The 23,323-nt window shown below is 40.2% G+C and overlaps 1 protein-coding gene across 2 annotated transcripts in view; it reads right to left on the bottom strand.

Annotated features, from left to right (window-relative positions):
- Positions 1–23,323, bottom strand: part of CNTNAP5 (contactin associated protein family member 5) — a gene marked incomplete at both ends in the record, with an annotated part of 875,906 nt that overhangs the window by 630,409 nt on the left and 222,174 nt on the right. For both annotated transcript variants that reach the window (XM_082658898.1, XM_082658899.1), the window contains one exon: positions 5,890–6,083. In XM_082658898.1, the coding sequence (XP_082515024.1) occupies positions 5,890–6,083 (194 nt within the window). The remainder of the gene's footprint in view (positions 1–5,889; positions 6,084–23,323) is intronic.

The raw sequence follows: 23,323 nt of genomic DNA, 5'->3' as shown, positions 1-23,323 counted from the left end.
TCTTCAATAAGTGGTGATGGGAAAACTGGACAGGTACATGTGAAAGTATGAGATTAGATCACTCCCTAACACCATACACAAAAATAAGCTCAAAATGGATTAAAGACCTAAATGTTAGGCCAGAAACTATCAAACTCTTAGAGGAAAACATAGGTAGAACACTCTGTGACATAAATCACAGCAAGATCCTTTTTGACCCACTTCCTGGAGAAATGGAAATAAAAGCAAAAATAAACAAATGGGATCTAATGAAACTTGAAAGCTTTTGCACAGCAAAGGAAACCATAAACAAGACCAAAAGACAACTCTCAGAATGGGAGAAAATATTTGCAAATGAAGCAACTGACAAAGGATTAATCTCCAAAATTTACAAGCAGCTCATGCAGCTCAATAACAGAAAAACAAACAACCCAATCCAAAAATGGACAGAAGACCTAAATAGGCATTTCTCCAAAGAAGATATACAGACTGCCAACAAACACATGAAAGAATGCTCAACATCATTAATCATTAGAGAAATGCAAATCAAAACTACAATGAGATATCATCTCACACCAGTCAGAATGGCCGTCATCAAAAAATCTATAAACAATAAATGCTGGAGAGGGTGTGGAGAAAAGGGAACACTCTTGCACTGCTGGTGGGAATGTGAATTGGTACAGCCACTATGGAGAACAGTATAGAGGTTCCTTAAAAAACTAAAAATAGAACTACCATACGACCCAGCAATCCCACTACTGGGCATATACCCTGAGAAAACCATAATTCAAAAAGAGTCATGTACCAAAATGTTCATTGCAGCTCTATTTACAATAGCCAGGAGATGGAAACAACCTAAGTTTCCACCATCCGATGAATGGATAAAGAAGATGTGGCACATATATATAGTGGAATATTACTCAGCCATAAAAAGAAACAAAATTGAGCTATTTGTAATGAGGTGGATGGACCTAGAGTCTTTCATACAGAGTGAAGTAAGTCAGAAAGAGAAAGGCAAATACCATATGCTAACACATATATATGGAATCTAAGAAAAAAAATGTCATGAAGAACCTAGGGGTAAGACAGGAATAAAGATGCAGACCTACTAGAGAATGGACTTGAGGATATGGGGCGGGGGAAGGGTAAGCTGTGACAAAGTGAGAGAGTGGCATGGACATATATACACTACCAAACATAAAATAGGTAGTGGGAAGCAGCCGCATAGCACAGGGAGATCAGTTCGGTGCCTTCTGACCTCCTGGATGGGTGGGATTGGGAGGGTGGGAGGGAGGGAGATGCAAGAGGGAAGAGATATGGGAACATATGTATATGTATAACTGATACACTTTGTTATAAAACAGAAACTAACACACCATTGTAAAGCAATTATAATCCAATAAAGATGTAAAAAAAAAAAATAGGGCTCCTGATAACCAACAAGGTCCTAATGTATAGCACAGGGAACTATATCCAATATCCTGTGATAAACCATAATTGAAAAGAACATAAAGCGAATACATACACATGTATAACTTAATCCCTTTGTTGTACAGCAGAAATTAACACACATTGTAAATCAACTATACTTCAATAAAACAAATTAAAAAATAAAAATGAGTCTCATATTAAAACACACACATTGGGGTCTGTCTTTGAAATTTCAGAGTGATAAGTAGCAGAGTATAAAGGAAAGTAGCAATGCCCATAGAGGAGAATGTATGTTTGGAACATGTATATGTTGTATGCAGGAAACATAGGTGGATTCATGAAGGGTTTGAACACTGACATACAAGAGACACAGGACTGAAAAGGTAAACTGTGGATATAATAGGGATGGTAAGTGTTTTTCCTGGAATATCTTTCGAAATGACTGGTAACAGGACTCTGGTCTCTGTGGATTTAAAGAGTTAGAGGTTCCTATGTACCAAATCAATTGATCCACCTTACTGAACGTTGGCTGAAGTTGCTGCTCAGAGTTCGAATCTTAATATTTTTGTTATTTTGGCATGTCTACAAGCCAACCAGAAAGAGATTTTGGATGTGCTAAGATTCTAAATGTCTTGCTATGTTTGTCTTGCTAGTAGTAGTAGTCCCACTACTATAATCTTCACACCTGATTATTTAGTGAAGTGAGGACTCTGGCTTATTTATAAATCATAATGCATTGCTATATGGCTGCTTGATGGCCTCATTTGTGAACATTGCATTCAGAGCCAGTTCAGAAACTGCAAATTGGATTTTTAGGGCACAAATATCTGCTACTGTATATTGGACAGGTATATTTCCAGGATTCTTTTTCTGAAGTAAAGTTTGCAAAATAAAATAAATCTCTTGAGTATTAACAAATTGATATCCTATCCAAGGAGTATGCTATAGTTGTATTGCTTGGTAAATCAACTTTTAAAGACATTACAAACTCCATATCATCTGAAAATTGAAGATCTTCAAAAGACCTTGTGAAAGTCTCATTCAAGCGATTTTTCTATTTCTGTGATACACAGTCCTTCATTAAGTCAATACTTGGTATTGATGTTTTGGGGTACTGACTTTTTTCTGAAAAGTTGAACCATTTAGAGAGCTTTATAAAACCCTCTTGTTTGGCTATTACTTTTATCTTGTTTATCAGGATTAACTTTGGTGAAACTATAGTCTGATTTATCATTTTATATTTAAAAGAAAAAGAAAAACTCTCAAGGTAACCTTTTCATTCAATAACATAATCTGGTGGAAATACCAATGCAAATTAGGCACAAGTCAGATTTTATACACGTTCATGAAATGTTTGGTAAAATGCTCTGAGTCTCTGTTGGATGGGTATTCTGTAAGGCCTATACAGTTTCAGAGAGTTTGAGCACTATTTATAACATATAGAGAAATAGTTAGATAGTATTAGTGCTTTCTCACTTTTAAATTTTAGCAGCACGTGAAATACACAATAGGGTTTAACATTCTTCTTCTGGAGTGGGCCTGGCAAAGTCTAAGGTGAGAAAGATAAATCAGTTCTGTGAAAACTAGAAAACAAATTCAAGTGTAGTAAAGGAGAAATAGAAGGCACAGTTTCTGCAATCAGGTATAGTTAAGAATCAGTCTTGGTTTGTATTCTGGCCTCACCGGTGTCTGGTTATGTGAGCTTGGGTTGGTCTCTGAACCCTGCATCTCCAGAATTTATAACACCTTTTTAAGTACACGGAATGGCATTTGCATACAAATGCCATGTGCAGTGGGTCTTCGGTAGTCGTTAGTTCCCTCGATAGAGATACGAGGGGACACGCATTGTTTTTCAAAATTTGAGCCTTGTTAGTATGCACGACTTACCACCATGTCCCTGCCCCATGTCACTGGAGGGGCGAAGACTCCTCCCCAAGTCTTTCCTCCTCCTGGGGTTTGCATCTGACAGGTTGGTCCTGAAGCTGCCTCCCCTCCCAAGGTCCCTGCAGGCATTGGAAGTGTCTCTGGGGAGGCCTTAACTGGAACTCACCACCTTCCTGTGCACAACGGTTCCCTGCCTTTTCCCCTCTGCCCGCCCAGCATCTTTTGCCTCCTCCCAAAGGCCAAGGCTATTCTGAGGTGAGGAAAGGGACAGGCACGAGAACACTGTCCTCCCCTCCAATTCTGTAAGCACTAATAATTCTGCAGTTCTTGTAATAGCCATCCAAAACGTAGTTCAGGCTACGTGTCCAGTAATGATAGGCGTGGAGCCTACCAGGACTTATAAAACAGGCCCCTGCCTTCAACGGGCTTGGAGTTTTGTGGAAGCACAGGCAAACCAACAGGGGCAAGAAAGTGAAATAGGCCTTATGCCCGCTGTTCACTAGCCCAGAGAAATTGTCCATTCTTGAAATACATCCTGATCCACAGGACAGGGCAAAAGCAGATCATTTGATTCTGAAGAAAATGAAACTCTGGGTTTTATAAAAGTTTAGACAAAAGAACTCGAAACTTCAATCTGAAAAACAACCAGTTCTGATTGAAAATGCCAAAGCAAATAAATAACACCGCATCTATTTGTCCCTCTCAAGTCAGCATAAAATCTTAAAATTGTGCCTCAAAATGGAAGGTGTGCTTATTTATCTTTTCAAACTAAACACAAACTAAAAAAAAAAAAAAAAAAAAACCCTGTAGGGCTTCCCTGGTGGCGCAGTGGTTGAGAGTCCGCCTGCCGATGCAGGGGATGTGGGTATATGCCCCGGTCTGGGAGGATCCCACATGCCGCGGAGCGGCTGGGCCCGTGAGCCATGGCCACTGAGCCTGTGCTCCGCAACGGGAGAGGCCACAACAGTGAGAGGCCCACATACCGAGGAAAAAAAAAAAAACCTGTAAAATTTATGGGGGCTTCAAAATTGAGGAAAAAAGAGAATAGTCCCCAAAAGACTATTTGTAAAATGAAGAAAACCCATGCTCTCCATAAATATTACCACCTAATATTACAAGCCACTCCAAATAAAGATGACTATTATAATATTCTCCGGTTTCAATCTGCCATAACTAATCTTAATCCTCAGTTTACTATTACTTTCAATTATGAATAGTGATGGGTAAGCAATTAACAAATAACAATGAATATAAAATAGAATTTGTTTTCCCAGCAGAGTGAGACAAATACAGAAAACTGTATGTGTAAACAGCAGCAATTTGAAAGTGTAATTGTGATTGATTTAAGAGGGAAAACAATTAAGGACATTATGAGAAGGAAAGCTAATGTTAGCAACTGCTAAATCTTCACCTCCTATGCACATTTAGAAAAAAGTAAATATCTGGTGAGGTTTTTTCCCAAAGCAAAAGTGACCTGAACCAACACATTATTTTATTTGACGTGTAAGTCTATGAGGTCTCGCCTGGGTGCCTTTTGCCCCTGCTTCGACCTCCAATTCCTCACCTCGTAATTTGGGGACAGCCTTTCACTCACCTTTTGGGGTCAAGAGCTTGGGTCCAGTGTTGTGGAAGGCACAGGGTTTTCTTTTCCATAACCTGGACCAAACTGTCTTTTACTTCCAAGCTGCAGATTGTTTATAAAGGCAGAATCATTCTAAATTCTATATTTGTTTTGTATTTTTAACACTTTTAATTGTTTTTAAAACTTGGATAGGCAGGTGAACACAATGACTTTAAAGTCAGACCAGGCTGTGGATTACCAGACCAAGGTGCATCAACTGGGCAACTTTGGTCGAGGTACAGAACTGAGCTAATTGTATTATGACAAGGTATGTAAAGTGACTGGTACATAATAAGTAAATATTTACATATATACACTACTAAATATTTTCTTATTATGTACCAGGCACTTTACATACCTTGTCATGATGTAATTAGCTCAGTTATGTATGTACTAAATGTAAAATAGATAGTTAGTGGGAAGCAGCCACATAGCACAGGAAGATCAGCTTGGTGCTTTGTGACCACCTAGAGGGGTGGGATAGGGAGGGTGGGAGGGAGACGCAAGAGAGAAGAGATATGGGGATATACGTATATGCGTAGCTGATTCACTTTGTTATAAAGCAGAAACTAACAAGCCACTGTAAAGCAATTATACCCCAATAAAGATGTTAAAAAAATACGTAAATATTTAATAAACACATACTCAGTCAACCAATACATTCTTGTCAATAATCTGACTTCCATGTTGTAGTTCTCTTTTTATCCCTGAAAGAACTAAGGCCCAGTCAGTGAAATCCCCAAGTTACCAGAAAAGGAGGAAAACACTAAACTCTTTGCAACAGACATCCTCATTTCCCTAGGAACTGGCGTCATGCTGCAGATAGGACCTAGATATCATCTAATTATTTCTGAATGGGTACACAACAGTTATCAAGCTACCGGCAATCTAGATAGAGGAAAATGACAGAAACGTTCACTGGCTATCATGAGGGCATCTCAGTTTTATTCAGCTGATGAGAAAATTTGTCCTACCCAGATGCTGTCTTCTTGCTTGTACTGTTTCCAGTTGCGTCCTGTGTCACTGAACATCAGGCTGTAGCTCGTCACCCAGTCAGAGCTTCCGTATCTTCCCTGCGTGGCCACTGCTGTAATCTCCACTCTGTTGCCCAGGTCCATCTGGAGCCACTGCTGAGCATTGGAATCTGCTGGGGACCAACCGCCAGTTCCTGGAAGAGGATCAGAGAGAGAGAGTTGCAGCAACATCTCACAGAGCCGCGACTGTCACCGCTCACAGAGGAAGAAAAAAAAAAACAAAACAGTGTTCAGCTAAGGTGTCTGTAACCAAAATATGTCTGCCTCTCTTCATAAACCCCTGGTATTTCTTTTTTAAAATTTTATTGGAGTAGAGTTGATTTACAATGTCATGTTGGTTTCAGGTGTATGGCAAAGTGATTCAGTTATACATATGCGTATGCCCACTTTTTTTCAGATTCTTTTCTCATATGGGTTATCACAGAATGTTGAGTAGAGTTCCCTGTGGTATACAGTAGGCCCTTGTTGGTTATCTATCTTATATATAGTAGTGTTTGTATGTTAATCCCAACCTCCTGATTTATCCCTCCTCTCCCCATGTTTCCCCTTTGGTAACCATGAGTTTGTTTTCTATGTCTGTGAGTCTATTTCTGCTTGGTAAATAAGTTCATTTGTATCGTATTTTAGATTCCACATGTAAGTGATATCTTAGGATATTTGTCTTTGTCTGACTTACTTCACTTAGTATGATCATCTCTAGGTCCATCTATGTTGCCACAAAGGGCATTATTTCATTCTTTTTATGGCTGAGTAATATTCCACTGTATATATAGGCCACATTTTCTTTATCCGTTCATCTGTCGGTGGACATTTAGGTTGTTTCCATGTCTTGCCTGTTGTGAATAGTGCTGCAATGAACATTCTAGACCCAATTTTCCTTCTCCTCCTCCATCAAATTCCCTTTCATGGTTTAATATTCATCTCAAATTCTGTTTCCTCTATCATTCATCCTCTCTTTTCTCAGTTATTACAGTTTTCATCTTCTGGATTCCTAATGGGATGTCACCTATTCTTTAAGTTTTTTACAACTTTAACCTTTAACATGCCTTATACCCTCTTCCTGACTGGTCTTTCCTTCCTTCCTTCTTTGCTTTCTTCTTCCATTCCTCCCTTTCTTTTCTCTGATCTTTAGCTCTTTCTAAATACGTGCTGTGAACCTGCTGTGGACCAGAATTTTGCTGTGGATGCAAAGATACACGATCGCTGACTATGCCTTAGAGAGGTTAGTGTTCACTCATTCAACAGATGCTCACTGAGCACCAGGAGGTTGCTCGATACTGAAGAGAGAGACACACACACACAGAAATGTGTAATGTGATGTGAAAGAGAGCCTTCAGAGAGGTGAACACAAGGTTCAATATGAGAACAGATGACAGAATGCCTACGTAGGTGATCAGAAAGCCCTAGAGACAGTGACAGTGGAGCTGAAAGCTGTTTCCCCAGCAAACAAAGTGAGACAGAGAAAAAGTTGGAGAGACCAACCCAGGCCAAGGAAACAGCACATGCAACATCTCAGAGAGACATAAGAGGGCCCCATCCCTGGGTCTCCTTGTGATTCTATATGTTTGACACACAGCAACATTCTGATATGTGACCAAAGCCTTTGAGCCCCAGAATTTTATTATTTGACACATTGGAACTTTGCAGAAGATCAATATGAACTCTTGCTTCTTTGGAAGACTTGTGGCCTAAGTTTTCTGTTTTCATTTCCCATGGGTATAAAGAGGTCCGTATTTATTCTTATATATCCTGACTCAAGGGTCCACAAGACATCTGAATCCTGAGTGGGACCTATTGTAGAATGTGTATGCCATGGGTGCACCCCAATATTCATAGCAGCACTATTTGCAATAGCTTCCAAGATATGGAAGCAACCTAAGGGTCCAAGGAGAGATGAATGGATAAACAAGATGTGGTATATATACACAATGGAATATTTGTCAGCCATAGAAAATAATGAAATAATGCCATTTGCAGTAACATGGATGGACCTAGAGATTATCATACTAAGTGAAATAAGTCAGACAGAGAAAGACAAATGCCATATGATATCACTTATATGTGGAATCTAAAAAAAAATGCTACAAATCCACATATATACAAAGCAAAAATAGACCCACAGACATAGAAAGCAAACTTATGGTTACCAAAGGGGAAAGGTGGGGGAGAGATAAAACAGGAGTTTGGGAGTAACATATACACGCTAGTATACATAAAACAGATAACCAACAAGGACCTACTGTATGGCACAGGGAACTACACTCAACATTTTGTGATAACCTATAAGGGAAAAGAATCTGAAAAAAAATAGATATGTATTATGTATAACTGAGCTATATATTATGAATAACTTCTGTGCTGTACACCTGAAGCTAACACAATGTTGTAAATCAACTATACTTTAATTAAAAAAGAAAAAAGAAAGAAAGTAGCCCTTTTGTTAAGAACCTTGCTCAGGGCATCAGGTTGGGTGATTCACTGGATTTTTAATTTAGAGACGTTAACCAATAAGTCCCTTTTGATTTCAACTTGTGCCACTGAAAATCCTTTTAGTGATGTCCCAGTTTACATTCTTGCCATCTCGGAAGGACTCAACTGGACCCCTCCTTGGTACTGAGAACTTTCTGAGTCCCCACTGGCTGCCCACTGCAGAGATAGCTTGTCATCATCTGGGAGTGGGCAAAGGGAGCAGAGAACATGAGATGGGCCCTACTCTGGCCATAAGGCACATTCATCGATTTCATCCCAATAAATAGCTAGTACTGTAGCCGAGTAGGACACTATGAGGCCTTCCCAGAATAGACCACCACAAATGTCCTCTGCCTGCCTTTTGTATGTAGAAAAACTTTAGTCAAAGAATAAATTTAATCAGAGAAATCAGAAAACGCATAAAGGAAAATAGTCAAGCAAGACAAATAATAACACTTTAGCCATTAAACAAAGTCAAGGACTTTAGTTCCTCCTCAAGGACTGTAGATACTATTCTGAGCCATGTCCTTTGAGCTGTTTTGCAGATACTGAAGCCCCCAACAAGTGGGAGAAGTTAACTGAATGCTGCCCATAAGCACATAGACCCCAGACCTGTTGGAACCAGAAGGTTGATGACGCTGACTCCCAATGACCTCACCACCAGACAATCAGAAGAATGTCCACGAGCTGATCACACTCCCCACAACCCCCTTCCCTCACCCTGTCTTTAAAAACATTTCCCTGGGGCTTCCCTGGTGGCGCAGTGGTTGAGAGTCCGCCTGCCGATGCAGGGGACATGGGTTCGTGCCACGGTCCGGGAGGATCCCACGTGCGGCAGAGTGGCTGGGCCCGTGAGCCATGGCCGCTGAGCCTGCGCGTCCGGAGCCTGTGCTCTGCAACGGGAGAGGCCACAACAGTGAGAGGCCCGCGTACCGCAAAAAAAATAAAAACATTTCCCTGAAAACGTTCGGGGGTTCGGGTCTTTTAAGCGCTAGCTGCCCTGGACTCCTTCCTTGGTGACCTGTGATAAAGCTATCTCTTTCTACTTCACCCAAATGTCTGTCTCCGAGATTCAGTCCGGCACTGGTATACAGAGGCTGAATTTTGGCAACGGTACTTTTGTTTGATAACATTTTGTTTTCACTTCCCTGACAAGATTCAAATGCAAGGAAAGAAAGAGAAGTATGCTCATCCCCTACCATGGAATGTCCTTTATTAAGTGTTTTGCAAGACATGAATACCCAGTACTGTTTGTATTCACTAATATCTGTTCTCTCTTCCTTCTGTAGTAATAGGACTGCAGAGAGTGCATGGCTTAACTACACTTTTCAGCTCTCAGTACCTTTCGAGTTGTGGCCCTATGGACAAATTCTCTCCAAGAAAAATGTGAGTGGGAGGATGTGCCACCTGCTGGCCATCGGGTCTCTTCCGCACTTGCTTTCCCCTTTCACCACTGATGGATGCAGCCTACAAGGACCTAGAAGACGGCAGAACCTCAGCATGGAAAGATGCCAGATTCCAGCATCATCACGTGTAAACTACAATATGAATGAGAACTAAAGACTTATTTTGTTTAAGCTATTGTGTAGTGAAATCTATTTGATACTGCAGTTTAACCTACCTTAATACATACAAAGTACCCGGTAGAGTAAATAGAATAATGCCCATATTATAGTTGGGGAAACTGAGGTCCAGAAAGTGTAGAACACCTGGAACTCAGGATGCAAGCACAGCTATTTGAGACTCTTATGTAACAGAAAAAAAGGTTTCTAAAACCCAGAAAATCAAGAAGGGGGAAAAGGACTGGGAGGAGATATTTGAGCAGAGATTCTGAGCTGCTAGGCCCACAAGTAATTTTTTTTTTTTTTTGCGGTATGCGGGCTTCTCACTGTTGTGGCCTCTCCCGTTGCGGAGCACAGGCTCTGGATGCGCAGGCTCAGCGGCCATGGCTCACGGGCCCAGCCGCTCCGCGGCATGTGGGATCTTCCCGGACCGGGGCACGAACCCGTGTCCCCTGCATCGGCAGGTGGACTCTTAACCACTACGCCACCAGGGAAGCCCCACAAGTACTTTTTTAATCAATGAACCCTGTCTTCACCAATATGTCCACGGTTCCCAATCTATTCTACCCTCTCCCAACTTCTCAAAACTGGCAGGGAGGTCCAAGAAGGAGGAGATATGACATTTCCAAGAAATCTAAAATTGTTCTGAACCTACTTTTGATTTCCACTTAATTTCTCCTGCCCATTTCATGAGACCTCTTGCTTCTTAAGTGAAAAAAAGCAAGGCTGTGTAAACTATATGACTTCAACAATATTAAAACATGATAGAAAAGAAATGTGTATGGTGATTTCTTCTGAGGGATGAAAGTATGAGTGATTTTATTCTTTTATGCTCTTTGCATGTAACATCTTCTATTATCAGCATGTCTTTCTTTTATAAACTGAGACCCATTTTTACATGGCTTATTGCATAAAGAATATATGTAGCGATTTGACATTTGGTGGTATAATATAGAACTCTTTGTGTGATCATCACAGTTTTTGAAATGAAAATCCTCAAACCTTAACTATTTCTCTTTACCCTCCTATTGTCCACAACTAGACTCCTTAGTCATGCTTTAGAGTTTTTCTTTCATTTATTCTAATTATTCTTATCATATTTACATATGATAAGAACTTATGTTAATGATGGAAGAAAGGAAATAAAATAACAAGGAACTTTTCCAACCTCCTTGCAAAGAATAAAATCGCAGAAGACTGACCCAAACCAAACCAAACCAAACCAAACCAAAAAGTTATTGCTAAAAATATTTCTTCAAGTCTGTCTAAAGAAAATCACATCACCCTTTTGCCCACAGTAAAAAACCTTAGTTTATTAACCCCCCCCAAAATTAACAAAAATGAAATTGCTGATGTTAGCATTCATTAACACATCAAATTAAGAATTTTCCAAACCCAGGAGCTTCAGCCTAAGCTCTTAAAATGGAGGGGCACTGTCTGCGTGATAATTGCCAAGGACTTTTTCCCTGCTGTTGATGGTGTTCCCAGCATTACAGCTAATAGGCAAGACATCCAAGTTTGCCATGGTTGCTACGGCAAACATTTTACTCCTTCCACCAAACAATAAGTGTGTTTTCACAAATTATGAGAGTAGCCTGAAGATACTATTTGCAGTTGTTTTTAAGACACACAGTGCCCACATTAGCTTTCTGTTTCTGAATTGTTATCTAGATCGAGGTATAACATACACACAGGTACTTGCGTTTGGCAAGTTACAGGTGTTAACTAAGGCAGTGCTCTCTGTAATTGTGACTGCGATATAAATAATCATGAACTACAATTCCCACAAACCCTACAGTTTGAATCAAAAGGAATTTAATGGAAATTTAAAGGAAAATTATAATTTTAAGGGAAAAGTAACCCCACCTTAGGTTTTGATAGCATCTAGAACAGGGGGTCTAGAATGATTTGCAGGCTATAACTTAGTTTATTCTTAGCACAGCTGAAACATCATACCCTACATGCTGTGTGAATTCACTTTGGGGAAAAAGATGGGACTGAGAATCAAGAGCCTTGGTTCTAGACCCAGCTCTGCCTCTGAGGTCAGGTTAGATGAGATTCTCAGATGTGTTCAATCATCAGAAAACACCTGGAGTGCCTGTGAAGATGACAGATTCCTTGGCCCACTCCTTGCTAACTTATGCAGGGGCCTAAACCTGGAAATCTGTATCTTGAGAAAGGTGCTCATGACATGCTGAGTGGTTTAGGAAACACTGGAGAAAATAGCGTCTAAAGTTTCAGTTATACTATTTTACTAAGAAGAGTTGAATTCTTGATTTGTTTCATGGTCCAGGTTAGCTTAATCCAACATGCTATTCTTGATGATTATAAACAAACAAACAAAAAAGCAGCATGAAACCACCTCTGGATCTAAAGATGGACAGTCTTCTCCAATTTGATCCCCAATCACCCACCCCTAAGCACAGATGGAAACTTAAAGTCAAACTTACAATTTCCCAGGAAATCTAAAAATTTGTGAATTCAGAAATACCCCTCTTTGCTCTTGATTGGACACTTCTTTTTGCTCCCAGTTAACCCTTTTCCTTCTTCTCAGCACCCCTATTCTACACGCCCTTGGAGTGTTCATTCACTCACAATACTCGCTAGCAGTTGGATTGTCCTTGCTCAGTACACGGCACTGCCCCAGACACTTGGCAGACGTGGACTCACTCATCATCCCGGAAGCTCTTCATGATTGGTATTATTATCATTGTTCCATTTGGCAGAAGGAAAAACTGAGGCCAGAATTCTTGGTCAGCTTTTCCAAGATCACACAAGGGGTCAGTGACAGAACAGGGGATTCAAACCCAGACAACTGGGACTCCGAGCCCCATTTCTTAACCACGCAGCTGTGGGGCCTCTCAACAGCATGGACAGAGCATGCTCGCCTTCTTCCTTATTTTTTATAATAGCAATTCTCTCTAGAAACATAATTCACACTTCACCTCTTTTTCAGGTCTCACTTGATTCTCATAGCAATCAGCAATGGTAATTTTTTTTCATTTTATTTTATTTTTTTATAAATTTATTTATTTTTGACTGCATTGGGTCTTTGTTGCTGCATGTGGGCTCTAGTTGTGGCCAGTGGGGGCTACTCTTTGTTGCGGTGCACGGGCTTCTCATTGCGGTGGCTTCTTTGTTGCAGAGCACAGGTTCTAGGCGCATGGGCTTCAGTAGTTGTGGCACGTGGGCTCAGCAGTCGTGGTGCATGGGCTTAGTTGCTCCGTGGCATGTGGGATCTTCCCCGACCAGGGCTCGAACCCGTGTCCCTGCATTGACAGGCGGATTCTAAACCACTGCACCACCAGGGAAGTCCCTGCAATAGTATTTTTAACTTCCATTTACTAGAGAATAAACCAGGTTTAAGGGTCACCTAGTTTATCCGGATTATAGGGAGAGACTGTTTTCCAACCCAGTTCTGTAGATTTCTCGTCCCTGCCTGAGGTTTCAACATGGACCAAGGTCTTAAGCAAGCAGGTAGTTACTCTTATGGAGAACTCCAAGTAAGACAAGAGACCCTCGCCCTGCTCAACCCCGTATACCATAGGGCTTATACCTAACTTCACATGCTCAGGTAGGCTCAGTAGGCTCTGCTCATGAAACAGGAAAACTTGTAGATAAGGCAGAAATTCCTCAATTTCTACACTGACTTCCACTTCTAACTCAGAAAGGGAAATGAAACTTGATTGATGTTACACACTGGAAATGGGCACAAAACAGATTATATACAGGTCTCTGCTAAGTGATATTTGACAACTATCATTCTAAAAAAGAGAGTTAATTTAGTACAAGATCAACAAGAGCTAAGATAATCACATACACCTAGCATTGTTAAGCCTAATCTGTTTTAAGCACACTCAGCCTGGCCATTTAAAAAACAACAACAACAACAAAAATCGTAAAGTAAACCCTGCAGAGAATGGGTTTCTAAGATGTGTGCTTCCCCCCTGCATTTACACGAGGCCTTAAAAAGCTACAAGCACATTCTCACAAATGACTGGGAGGTTAGACTGGATGACTAGCTGCACCATTAATTATTAAACATTTGGTGCCTTTGTAAGTCAAGGTTGGAGATTTTTCAGGGACAAAACTACCTAGTGATGATAATGAGTAAGGCAGAGAGACTCCCCCATAAATATATTACTTGATGTGTGGATAAGAGTGAAAACAACATTCACAAACATGCTGGTAGCTTCCTGCACCTTCACTCAGTGTGTGGTTATCATCAATGTATAACAGGACCTGTGGTTGGGAAAGGACTTCTGAGACTGGGAGGTTACTGTCTGGAACACTACGCATCACACTTTTCCCCTGGGCATGTGGGGTAGGACCTAGATGTTGCTGGATGGCCCTGGCCAGGGCTCCTACACTTCTATCTGCACATTTATTTAGGGACTAGGGAGCCTCCTGGTGGAAAAGTAAGTGGGAACTTGACCAAACACCCTATGGGTTTCAAACAGGTAAAAAACTGTAGGAAGATGTGGAGTGGCCCCAGTGAGGCCAGGTTGCAGGAAAAAAAAGAGAATCATGAGAGGAGATTTATGTAAAGGAGTGAGAATTTGGATCCAAATGAGACCCAGTTATCATGATTAAGGCTGCCTCAGGAGCAATGCCTGGTGAGGGTGGGGGACAGCAGCACTCTCTGTGGACGACTTAGTTTGGGCTCCCCAGAGGTCAATTAGGAGACAGGGATTTCCGTGGAAGTAGTTCATTTGGAAACTGACCGCAGGAAGCAAGGTGAGGGGAATGGAGATGAGGCAGGGAAGAAAGGGCATCCAATCCATGGTGCATCGGCAAGCCAGGCAGCCCTGTGGGTGAGCTCAGTCTCACTGGTGCAGAATGCACTTTGGGTTGTTCCAACAGAGCAGGAGGACACTGGGGTCAACTTTTGATTGAAGGCGGCTGGAGTGCACGGCAGTGTCTAAGGCACAGAGAGAAAGCCGAGAACACAGAGAAGTCCATCTGTATGTCTTCTTTGGAGAAAAGTCTATTGAAATCTTCAGCCCATTTTTTGATTGGGTTGTTAGGTTTTTTGATATTGAGCTGCATGAGCTGTTTGTATATTTTGGAGATTAATCCCTCGTTGGTCACTCTATTTGCAAATACTTTCTCCCATTCTGAGGGTTGTCTTTTCAATTTGTTTATGGTTTATTTTGCTGTGCAGAAGCTTTTAAGTTTCATTAGGTCCCATTTGTTTATTTTTGTTTTTATTTCCATTTCTCTAGGAGGTGGATCAAAAGAGAGCTTGCTGTGATTTATGTCACAGAGTGTTCTGCCTATGTTTTCCTCTAAGAGTTTTAGAGTATCTGGACTTAAATTTAGGTCTTTAATCCATTTTGAGTTTATTTTTATGTATGGTGTTAGGGAGTGTTCTAATTTCCTTCTTTTACATGTAGCTGTCCAGTTTTCCCAGCACCACTTATTGAAGAGACTGTCTTTTCTCCATTGTATATTCTTGCTTCCTTTGTCATAGATTAGGTAACAATAGGTGTGTGGGTTTATCTCTGGACTTTCTATCCTCTTCCATTGATCTATATTTCTGTTTTTGTGCCAGTACCATACGGTTTTCATATCTGTAGCTTTGTAGTGGAGTCTGAAGTCAGGGAGCCTGATTCCTCCACTCTCACTCTGTTTTTGGTTTTGGTTTTGGTTTTGGTTTCTCTCAAGATTGCTTTGGCTCTTTAGGGTCTTTTGTGTTTCCATACAAATTGTAAATATTTTTTTCTAATTCTGTGAAAACTGCCATTGGTAATTTGATAGGGATTGCACTGAATCTGCAGATTGCTTTGTGTAGTATAGTCATTTTGATAATATTGATTCTTCCAATCCAAGAACATGGTATATGTCTCCATCTGTTTGTGTCATCTTTGATTTCTTTCATCAGTATCTTATAGTTTTCTGAGTACAGGTGTTTTTCCTCATTAGGTAGGTTGATTCCTAGGTATCTCATTCTTTTTGTTGCAATGGTAAATGGGATTGTTTCCTTAATTTCTCTTTCTGATGTTGCATTGTTGGTGTATAGGAAGACATGGAGATGACCAAAAAATATATGATGAGTTGCTCAATATCACTAATTATTAGAGAAATGCAAATCAAAACTACAAAGAGGGGCTTCCCTGGTGGCGCAGTGGTTGAGAGTCCGCCTGCCAATGCAGGGGACGCAGGTTCGTGTCCCGGTCCGGGAAGATCCCACATGCCGTGGAGCGGCTGGGCCCGTGAACCATGGCCGCTGAGCCTGCGCGTCCGGAGCCTGTGCTCCGCTACGGGAGAGGCCGCAGCGGTGGGAGGCCTGCGTACCGCAAAAAAAAAAAAAAAAAACTACAAAGAGGTATCATCTCACACCAGTCAGAATGGCCATTATCAAAAAAATCTACAAACAATAAATCCTGGAGAGGAATGGAGAAAAGAGAACCTCCTATACCGCTGGTGGGAATGTAAATTGGTACAGCCACTATAGAGAACAGTATGGGGGTTCCTTAGAACACCAAAAATAGAGCTACCATATTATCCAGCAATCCCACTCCTGGGCATATATCTGGAGAAAACCACAATTCAAAAAAATACATGCAAAAAAAAAGATACATGCACCCTAATGTTCATTACAGCACTATTTACAATAACCAGGACATGGAAGCAACCTAAAATGTCCATCAACAGATAAATGGATAAAAAAGATGTGGTACATATATACAATGGAATATTACTCAGCCTTAAAAAGGAATGAAATAATGCCCTTTGCAGCAACATGGATGAACCTAGAGATTGTCATACTGAGTGAAGTAAGTCAGACAGAGAAAGACGAATATCATATGATATCACTTATATGTGGAGTCTAAAAAAAGGGTACAAATGAACTTATCTACAAAACAGAAATAGAGTTACAGGTGTAGAAAACAAATTTATGGTTACCAGGGGTTAAGGGGGTGAGGGATAAATTGGGAGATTGGGATTTACATATACACACTACTGTATATAAAACAGATAACTAATAAGGATCTACTGTATAGCACAGGGAACTCTATTCAATGCTCTGTAATGACCTATATGGGAAAATAATCTAAAAAAGAGTGGATATATGTATAACTGAATCACTTTGCTGTACACCTGAAACTGACACAACATTGTAAATCAACTATACTCCAATTTAAAAAAATAAGAAGGCAGAAAAGTGAAAGTGTAATTATTGGGGTTGACACTGGTTCTGTTGGGGACATCCTTAGGGCTCCACTCTGATCCCCTTTAGCAGATGGAGGTGCCCCCAGCTGCATGCTGGCTGACAACTAGAGCTGTCTGTTCCCTCCTCCAGAGATTGGCCCTTGACCAAACAGAAGCGTTTTTGCCTGGGAAGCTACCACTTTCTGTCCCCATCACTACCAGTGATGGGTGGATACAAGGTTCAGATTGTGGTTCCCAGTGCTTCAAGGCAGACCGATATTCATGGTGCAATCTGTGGTCCAGAGCTTTCCCTTGGCATCCGAAGGAAGCTACACTTCTGTTGAAACCATATATCTTGCTGGCTTCCTCCACCACCTGCCGCCTTCCAGCTTAAACTGTCTCCAGAGATCACTACCCCACAAATAATTTGAACAGGAATTTCCATCTTAACTCAGCTTCTAAGATCTTGTTCTTGTACTGAAGTGGTGAAGTCCAAGGAATATGAGCACCAACAGCCTCTGTGACAGTGCGTGTCCTTGGCCACACACCCGTGTGTCTGCCTGTGTTTGTGGAAGAGAGCTGTGTTATTGCTCTGAAGGGCTCCGATACTCACCACTCAGACAGTTCTTCTGTGATGTCCTGCTATAACTATCTTCTTCTGTGATGTCCTGCTATAACTATCTTCCCTTGTGAAGAGTAGAGCCCTGAAGGTCCTCATGGCTCAGAAAAGTGTATCTGGCTGCACATTTCAGAGTTCAGAAGTTACACAAGAAGTGAGGAAGTTCAGCATGAGGGCATGTGGAATTCAGAAAGTGTGAAGTTTGGTCCCAAAGTTTGGTCTCACATTTATGGCCCTTGCAGGGCAAGGACTGATTCATATACACATAAAAACACCCCAGCATTTTTAGAAACTTAGGTAAGAGGGTCGTGTATAAAAAACTTGAAAGGATTCTAGAACTATGCTGTTCAATATGGTAGCCAAAAGCCACCTGTGGCTATTTAAATTTAAATTAATTTCACTTAAATAAAAACTTCAGTTCCTAAGTAGCACTAGCCATACTTCAACAGCCACATGTAGTTAGTGGTTACTTTGTTAACCAGCACAGCTATAGAATAGTCCATCCTTGCAGAAATTCCTATTGGCTAGCACTGCTCTACAATTTCTCTTATAAACTGGTGGAAACTGAGTTCTATTTTAATTTGGCAAATCAATACAATTTAATTCTATCCATCAGCTGCTCAGGCCTAGAGGAGGTTTAGTGGATTATTTTTTCCTCATTTAATGACCATATGATTATTGAGTTCCACCCATAAGTAAAGCAGTGTAGAAGACTGAGCAGCCAGATAAGACACTCTTTCTGTTTTCAGGCATATAGAGAAAACAAACAAACAAACAAACAAAAAACACGACTGTCCCAGGATCTTTGAAGGGAAAATGGAGAAGTGGCATTGAAAGTCATCTAACACTGCAGATCTCATATTATTGACATTATCACTTAAAACTTCTCTTTCGTAAACAGCATGCATTTTGCACAGCTGAACGTGCTATACCTATCTTGGTTTCCTGAGGTCATTTTGTTTGAAAGATCGTGCCCAGTCTAAGTCTCATGTCTGAGTTGAGTCACTTACTCTGTGACTTTCAGAAGTAATTTCTCTACTTCTGTGAAAATAATACAGTTAATTCCTCCTTTACCAAGGACCGAGATGATATATGTCAACACACAGATTTCATGACCTTGGGCACAAAATGTATAAGTAACAGTTTGTCATTGTTACCCCAAGAGTGTCAACTTGGATTAAAACAAACAAAGAAACAAACAAAACCTATGGCCTCAGTTCAAATTTCCATCAGGAAATTACTTCTTTGATTGGAAGATGTGCAAGATAACCCAGCAAAATAGCAAGAGATATAGCTTGAGAGAGAGAGAGAGAAAGAGACATCATCATTTACTCTCTTACCCTATATCAAATTATTAGTCTAAAGCCAGTCAAGGTAATTCCATCATCTTCAACTGTGATTGGGTTCAGAAGTGAACAGAAAACCTGCTGGTGATTCAGCAGAGGAGTGGTTGGGTGAGCTGGGGTCCAGGAAGACTTTCACTGCCCCAAGCAGTGGTTCACAGTCCTCAGCACATCAGAGTCACTCACAGAGCTTGGAGCAATAGGGATTTCTGGGTCCCCCTGCCAGTGTTTCTGATTCAGGTGGTGGGGAATAAGTCCAGACAATCTGTATTTTTCTAACACATTTCTAACACATTCTAACACATCGTACTGCTGTTCTGAGGAATCACAATTTGATGGCTTAAAAGTAAGCCATGGTCTCTTTGTTTCTCAGAACTTTGTTGAGTCTGGCTGAGATGTTGGGAGGCTTATTAGCTCCAGAATGATTCTGATACTGAGGATGACATCATTGAACTGAATTCATCAGCCCTGGAGCCTTTCCTCATTGAGGACTTCCTTTTATGTAGAGTAATATGTTTTATTTTTAATTCTTTTAAAAAATGTAAAACAAAACACAGATACAGAAAAATCTCACCAAACAAATATTTAGCTTAAATTATTACAGGGTAAACACACTTTTAACTATCACAGTGTTCAGGAAATAGAAATACAGACACCTGTCAATCTCCATGTGCCTAATAATTTAATGTTTTTTCAAGCTAGTGAATTTTTTTCATGCTAGTGAGTTTTCTGTTACTTATACACAAAATTACCCTCAGAAAGCTATTCCAGGGTAATATTTGATTGCTCTGGATATGTTTGTGGAAGAGATTTATTAGAAGCAAGCCCTTAGCAAAACTAATGATAAGGATTCTTTTATAAAATCTGGATTTTCATCAAATATGTGCACTGATTAGAAAAACAAAGCCCAGACACAATCAACTGATTGCATAAACGAATACTATAAGTCAGATAAGTACAGTTTGAAACAGTCGAAGTGGGCCCTAAGGAAGGGAGAGCCCTAGGATAAGGGGCATTTGAACCTGAATCCTGGAGAAAGATGAACTGAACATTCATAGCAACTCCTGTTTTCTGATTCCTTAGAGTTGGTTATATGTTACCATTTTCAGTCCATATGGTGGATTCAAAAATCCTCAGCTCATCTTTTTTTGTTTATTGAAATTTGATAGGTATTTATAAAGTTCCCTTAAAGGATTCTTTTCTTTTTTTTCAAGCTATGGAGCTGGACCTTTTTTTTTTTACTGGAGTAATATTGATTCAAAATGTTGCGTTTTTTGTAGGTGTACAATATCTTTTTTAGTTATACATATACATATATCTACTCATCTCTGGATACTTTTTTTTTCCCAGTGACTTTAACTATTTATTTTATATTGGAGTATAGCCGATTAACAATGTTGTGATAGTTTCAGGTACATGACTCTGTACATCAGAGTGATTCAGTAATATGTACACATGTATCTATTCTTTATAAAATTCTTTTCCCAATTAGGTTATTACATAGTATTGAACAGAGTTCCCTGTGCTATACAGTAGGTCCTTGTTGGTTGTTGGTTATCCTTTTTAAATATGGCAGTGTGTACATGTCAATCCCAAACTCCCTAACTATCCCTTCCCTTCACCCTTGCCCCCCAACCCTAGTAACCATAAGTTCATTCTCTAAGTCTGTGAGTCCATTTCTGTTTTGAAATATCATCAATATTTCTCTTTTTCTGTCTGACTTACTTCACTCAGTATGACAATCTCTAGGTCCATCCATGTTCCTCAGCTCATCTTTTAAAAATGTATTTATTTATATATTTATTTTTTCTTAGCTCATCTTTTTTTACGGTCATTTCCACAATGTCTTAGGTGAAAGACATCTTCCAGAGGGGTTGAGTAAATGGATTGGATTGAGTAGATCCTACCTAACTACTCCACGTTAGACAAGGCAAGAGTATCCACCATACAATATACTATTCAAATGCAACTTATTTCCACCTGGGTGTGACACTCATTGTGAATACCGTAGTACACTGCTGATCATTAGACAAATATATGTCATGAATTATCCTGCTCTTAATTCCGTTACTACATTTTTAAGTTACGATGTTTAAGTTAAAAGCAATGAACTGAGGAATTGCAAAGGACCTTGTCTCTTGGCAAAGTATTAGTTTAGCAATGTCAGACTGGTGATTCACTGAGCTGGCATTTTAAAGGCTGCCTCTTATACATATATACAATGGAATATTACTCAGCCATAAAAAGAAATGAAACTTAGTTATTTGTACTGAGGTGGATGGACCTAGAGTCTGTCATACAGAGTGAAGCAAAGTCAGAAAGAGAAAAACAAATACCATATGCTAACACATATATATGGAATCTAAGAAAAAAAAAAGTTTCTGATGATCCTAGGGGCAGGACAGGAATAAAGAGAATGGACTTGAGGACATGGGGAGGGGGAAGGGTAAGCTGTGACAAAGTGAGAGAGTGGCATGGACATATATACACTACCTAATGTAAAATAGATAGCTAGTGGGAAGTAGCTGCATAGCACAGGGAGATCAGCTCGGTGCTTTGTGACCACCTAGAGGGGTAGGATATGTAGGGTGGGAGGGAGATGCAAGAGGGAGGAGATATGGGGATATATGTTTATGTATAGCTGGTTCACTTTGTTATGCAGGAGAAACTAACACACCATTGTAAAGCAGTTATACTCCAATAAAGATGTAAAATTAAATAAATAAATAAAGGTTGACTCTTAAAAATAATATCCACTTGGCTTTTCAAAGGAAGTGACCAGTCATTGGGAGCAAAATAAAGGGTGAATTGCATGGGTTTATCTATCATTCTCTATGTGGAAAATATTGATGTTTAGAATCTTTGAAGCATTATATTATTAGTGAGCAAAAGTATTCATAAGATTCCTCCTTCCCCTCTTAACATCATTTTCTTTTGCAATGATGCTAGCTGAATAGAGAAAGGCTCATCACACGTGATTTGTCTACATTTGAGACAGTGTCCCAAGGCTCCTATTAAATAGCAGAAGATTTCTGTCCTGTATCCCTCAATGATCCATAGCTGTCCTGGTAAAAGAATATGCCTAAGGCATTGTTTAAATATTTAGGTCAGGTTAGTTTTACCCACAGGCATATTAGACCACAGTATGATTTTCAGGGGCATGGAGTCCGTGTCTCTCTTTCTTCCTTGATGCCTAAATATCCAGTCTTTGTGGTTAAAATAGTGACAACCCCAGTTGAAATGCCAAAATTACCTGAAAGGGTGGACTATCATGTCAACAACACCTTTACTCAGGATAAGATCTCTGATCAACATGAATAAAGTGAACATGGGGTAGACAGAATTAGTTTCAAATATAAGTCCTACCAACAATTAGCTGTATATCCTTAGATCAGTGACTTGACCTCTCTGAGTCTCTTTCATAATCTTTAAAAATATTAATAATACCAACTATCTTAGAGTACTGACGTGATGATAAAAATAAAGCTGAAGTTTCTATTTTCCAGCATGATTCCTTATTCATAATGACTTAGCCAACTTTGATTAAAAATTGAAGGAGTGGGAGTTTCAGGGATGGACAAGCACAGTGCATCTCAAATTCGAATGTGTGAATGCAACAGTCGTTAAAGCACAGGTTCTGATCCAGAAGTTTTGGAGCAGAGGCTGAGATTCTGCATTTGCAACAAGCTCCCAGGTGATGCCCATGTTACTATGCAGAGTCCACACTTCGAGAACAGAGGGTGCATGTAAGGCAACAAAGAAAAGCATAGAACCTGATGTCTGCCATCCCTGGGGGCAGCCAGTACAGGAGAAAGAAAGAAAAGGTGCTGAAAAGGGGAAAGCCCTTCAAAGGGAGAGAAGGGAATCCAGTGACAGATTTCTATATACCGCATGGTCTTTTTGAACAGATTAGATTGTATCCATATCACGTCTGGCTCAATCAATCCAGATGGGACACTCTTTTGCAAGCAGGTACTGTAGTGCTGCCGATGAAATTGGGTCCTCGGTATTGTCACCTAGCTAATCAGGAACAAGTCCCCAGACAGCTGATATCATGCTAATTGTGAAGACCCTGCTTCCTGAATTGTTCCCAATCCACACCTGTTCAGGAGGGACCAGACACCAAAATGAAAACCAACATCCAAAGACCTTCATGGGTCCTTAGCTTTTTGCAACCCAAGCGCTGCCCAAGGGGAAAAGAAAGAATGTGCATCGATTTTGTGCCA

This window comes from Grampus griseus (assembly GCF_964374135.1).
Source record: "Grampus griseus genome assembly, chromosome: 7".
Taxonomy (NCBI): Eukaryota; Metazoa; Chordata; class Mammalia; order Artiodactyla; family Delphinidae; genus Grampus; species Grampus griseus.
The sequence above is the reverse complement of the archived record's forward strand: the minus strand, read 5'-3'. Positions and strand labels throughout refer to the sequence as shown.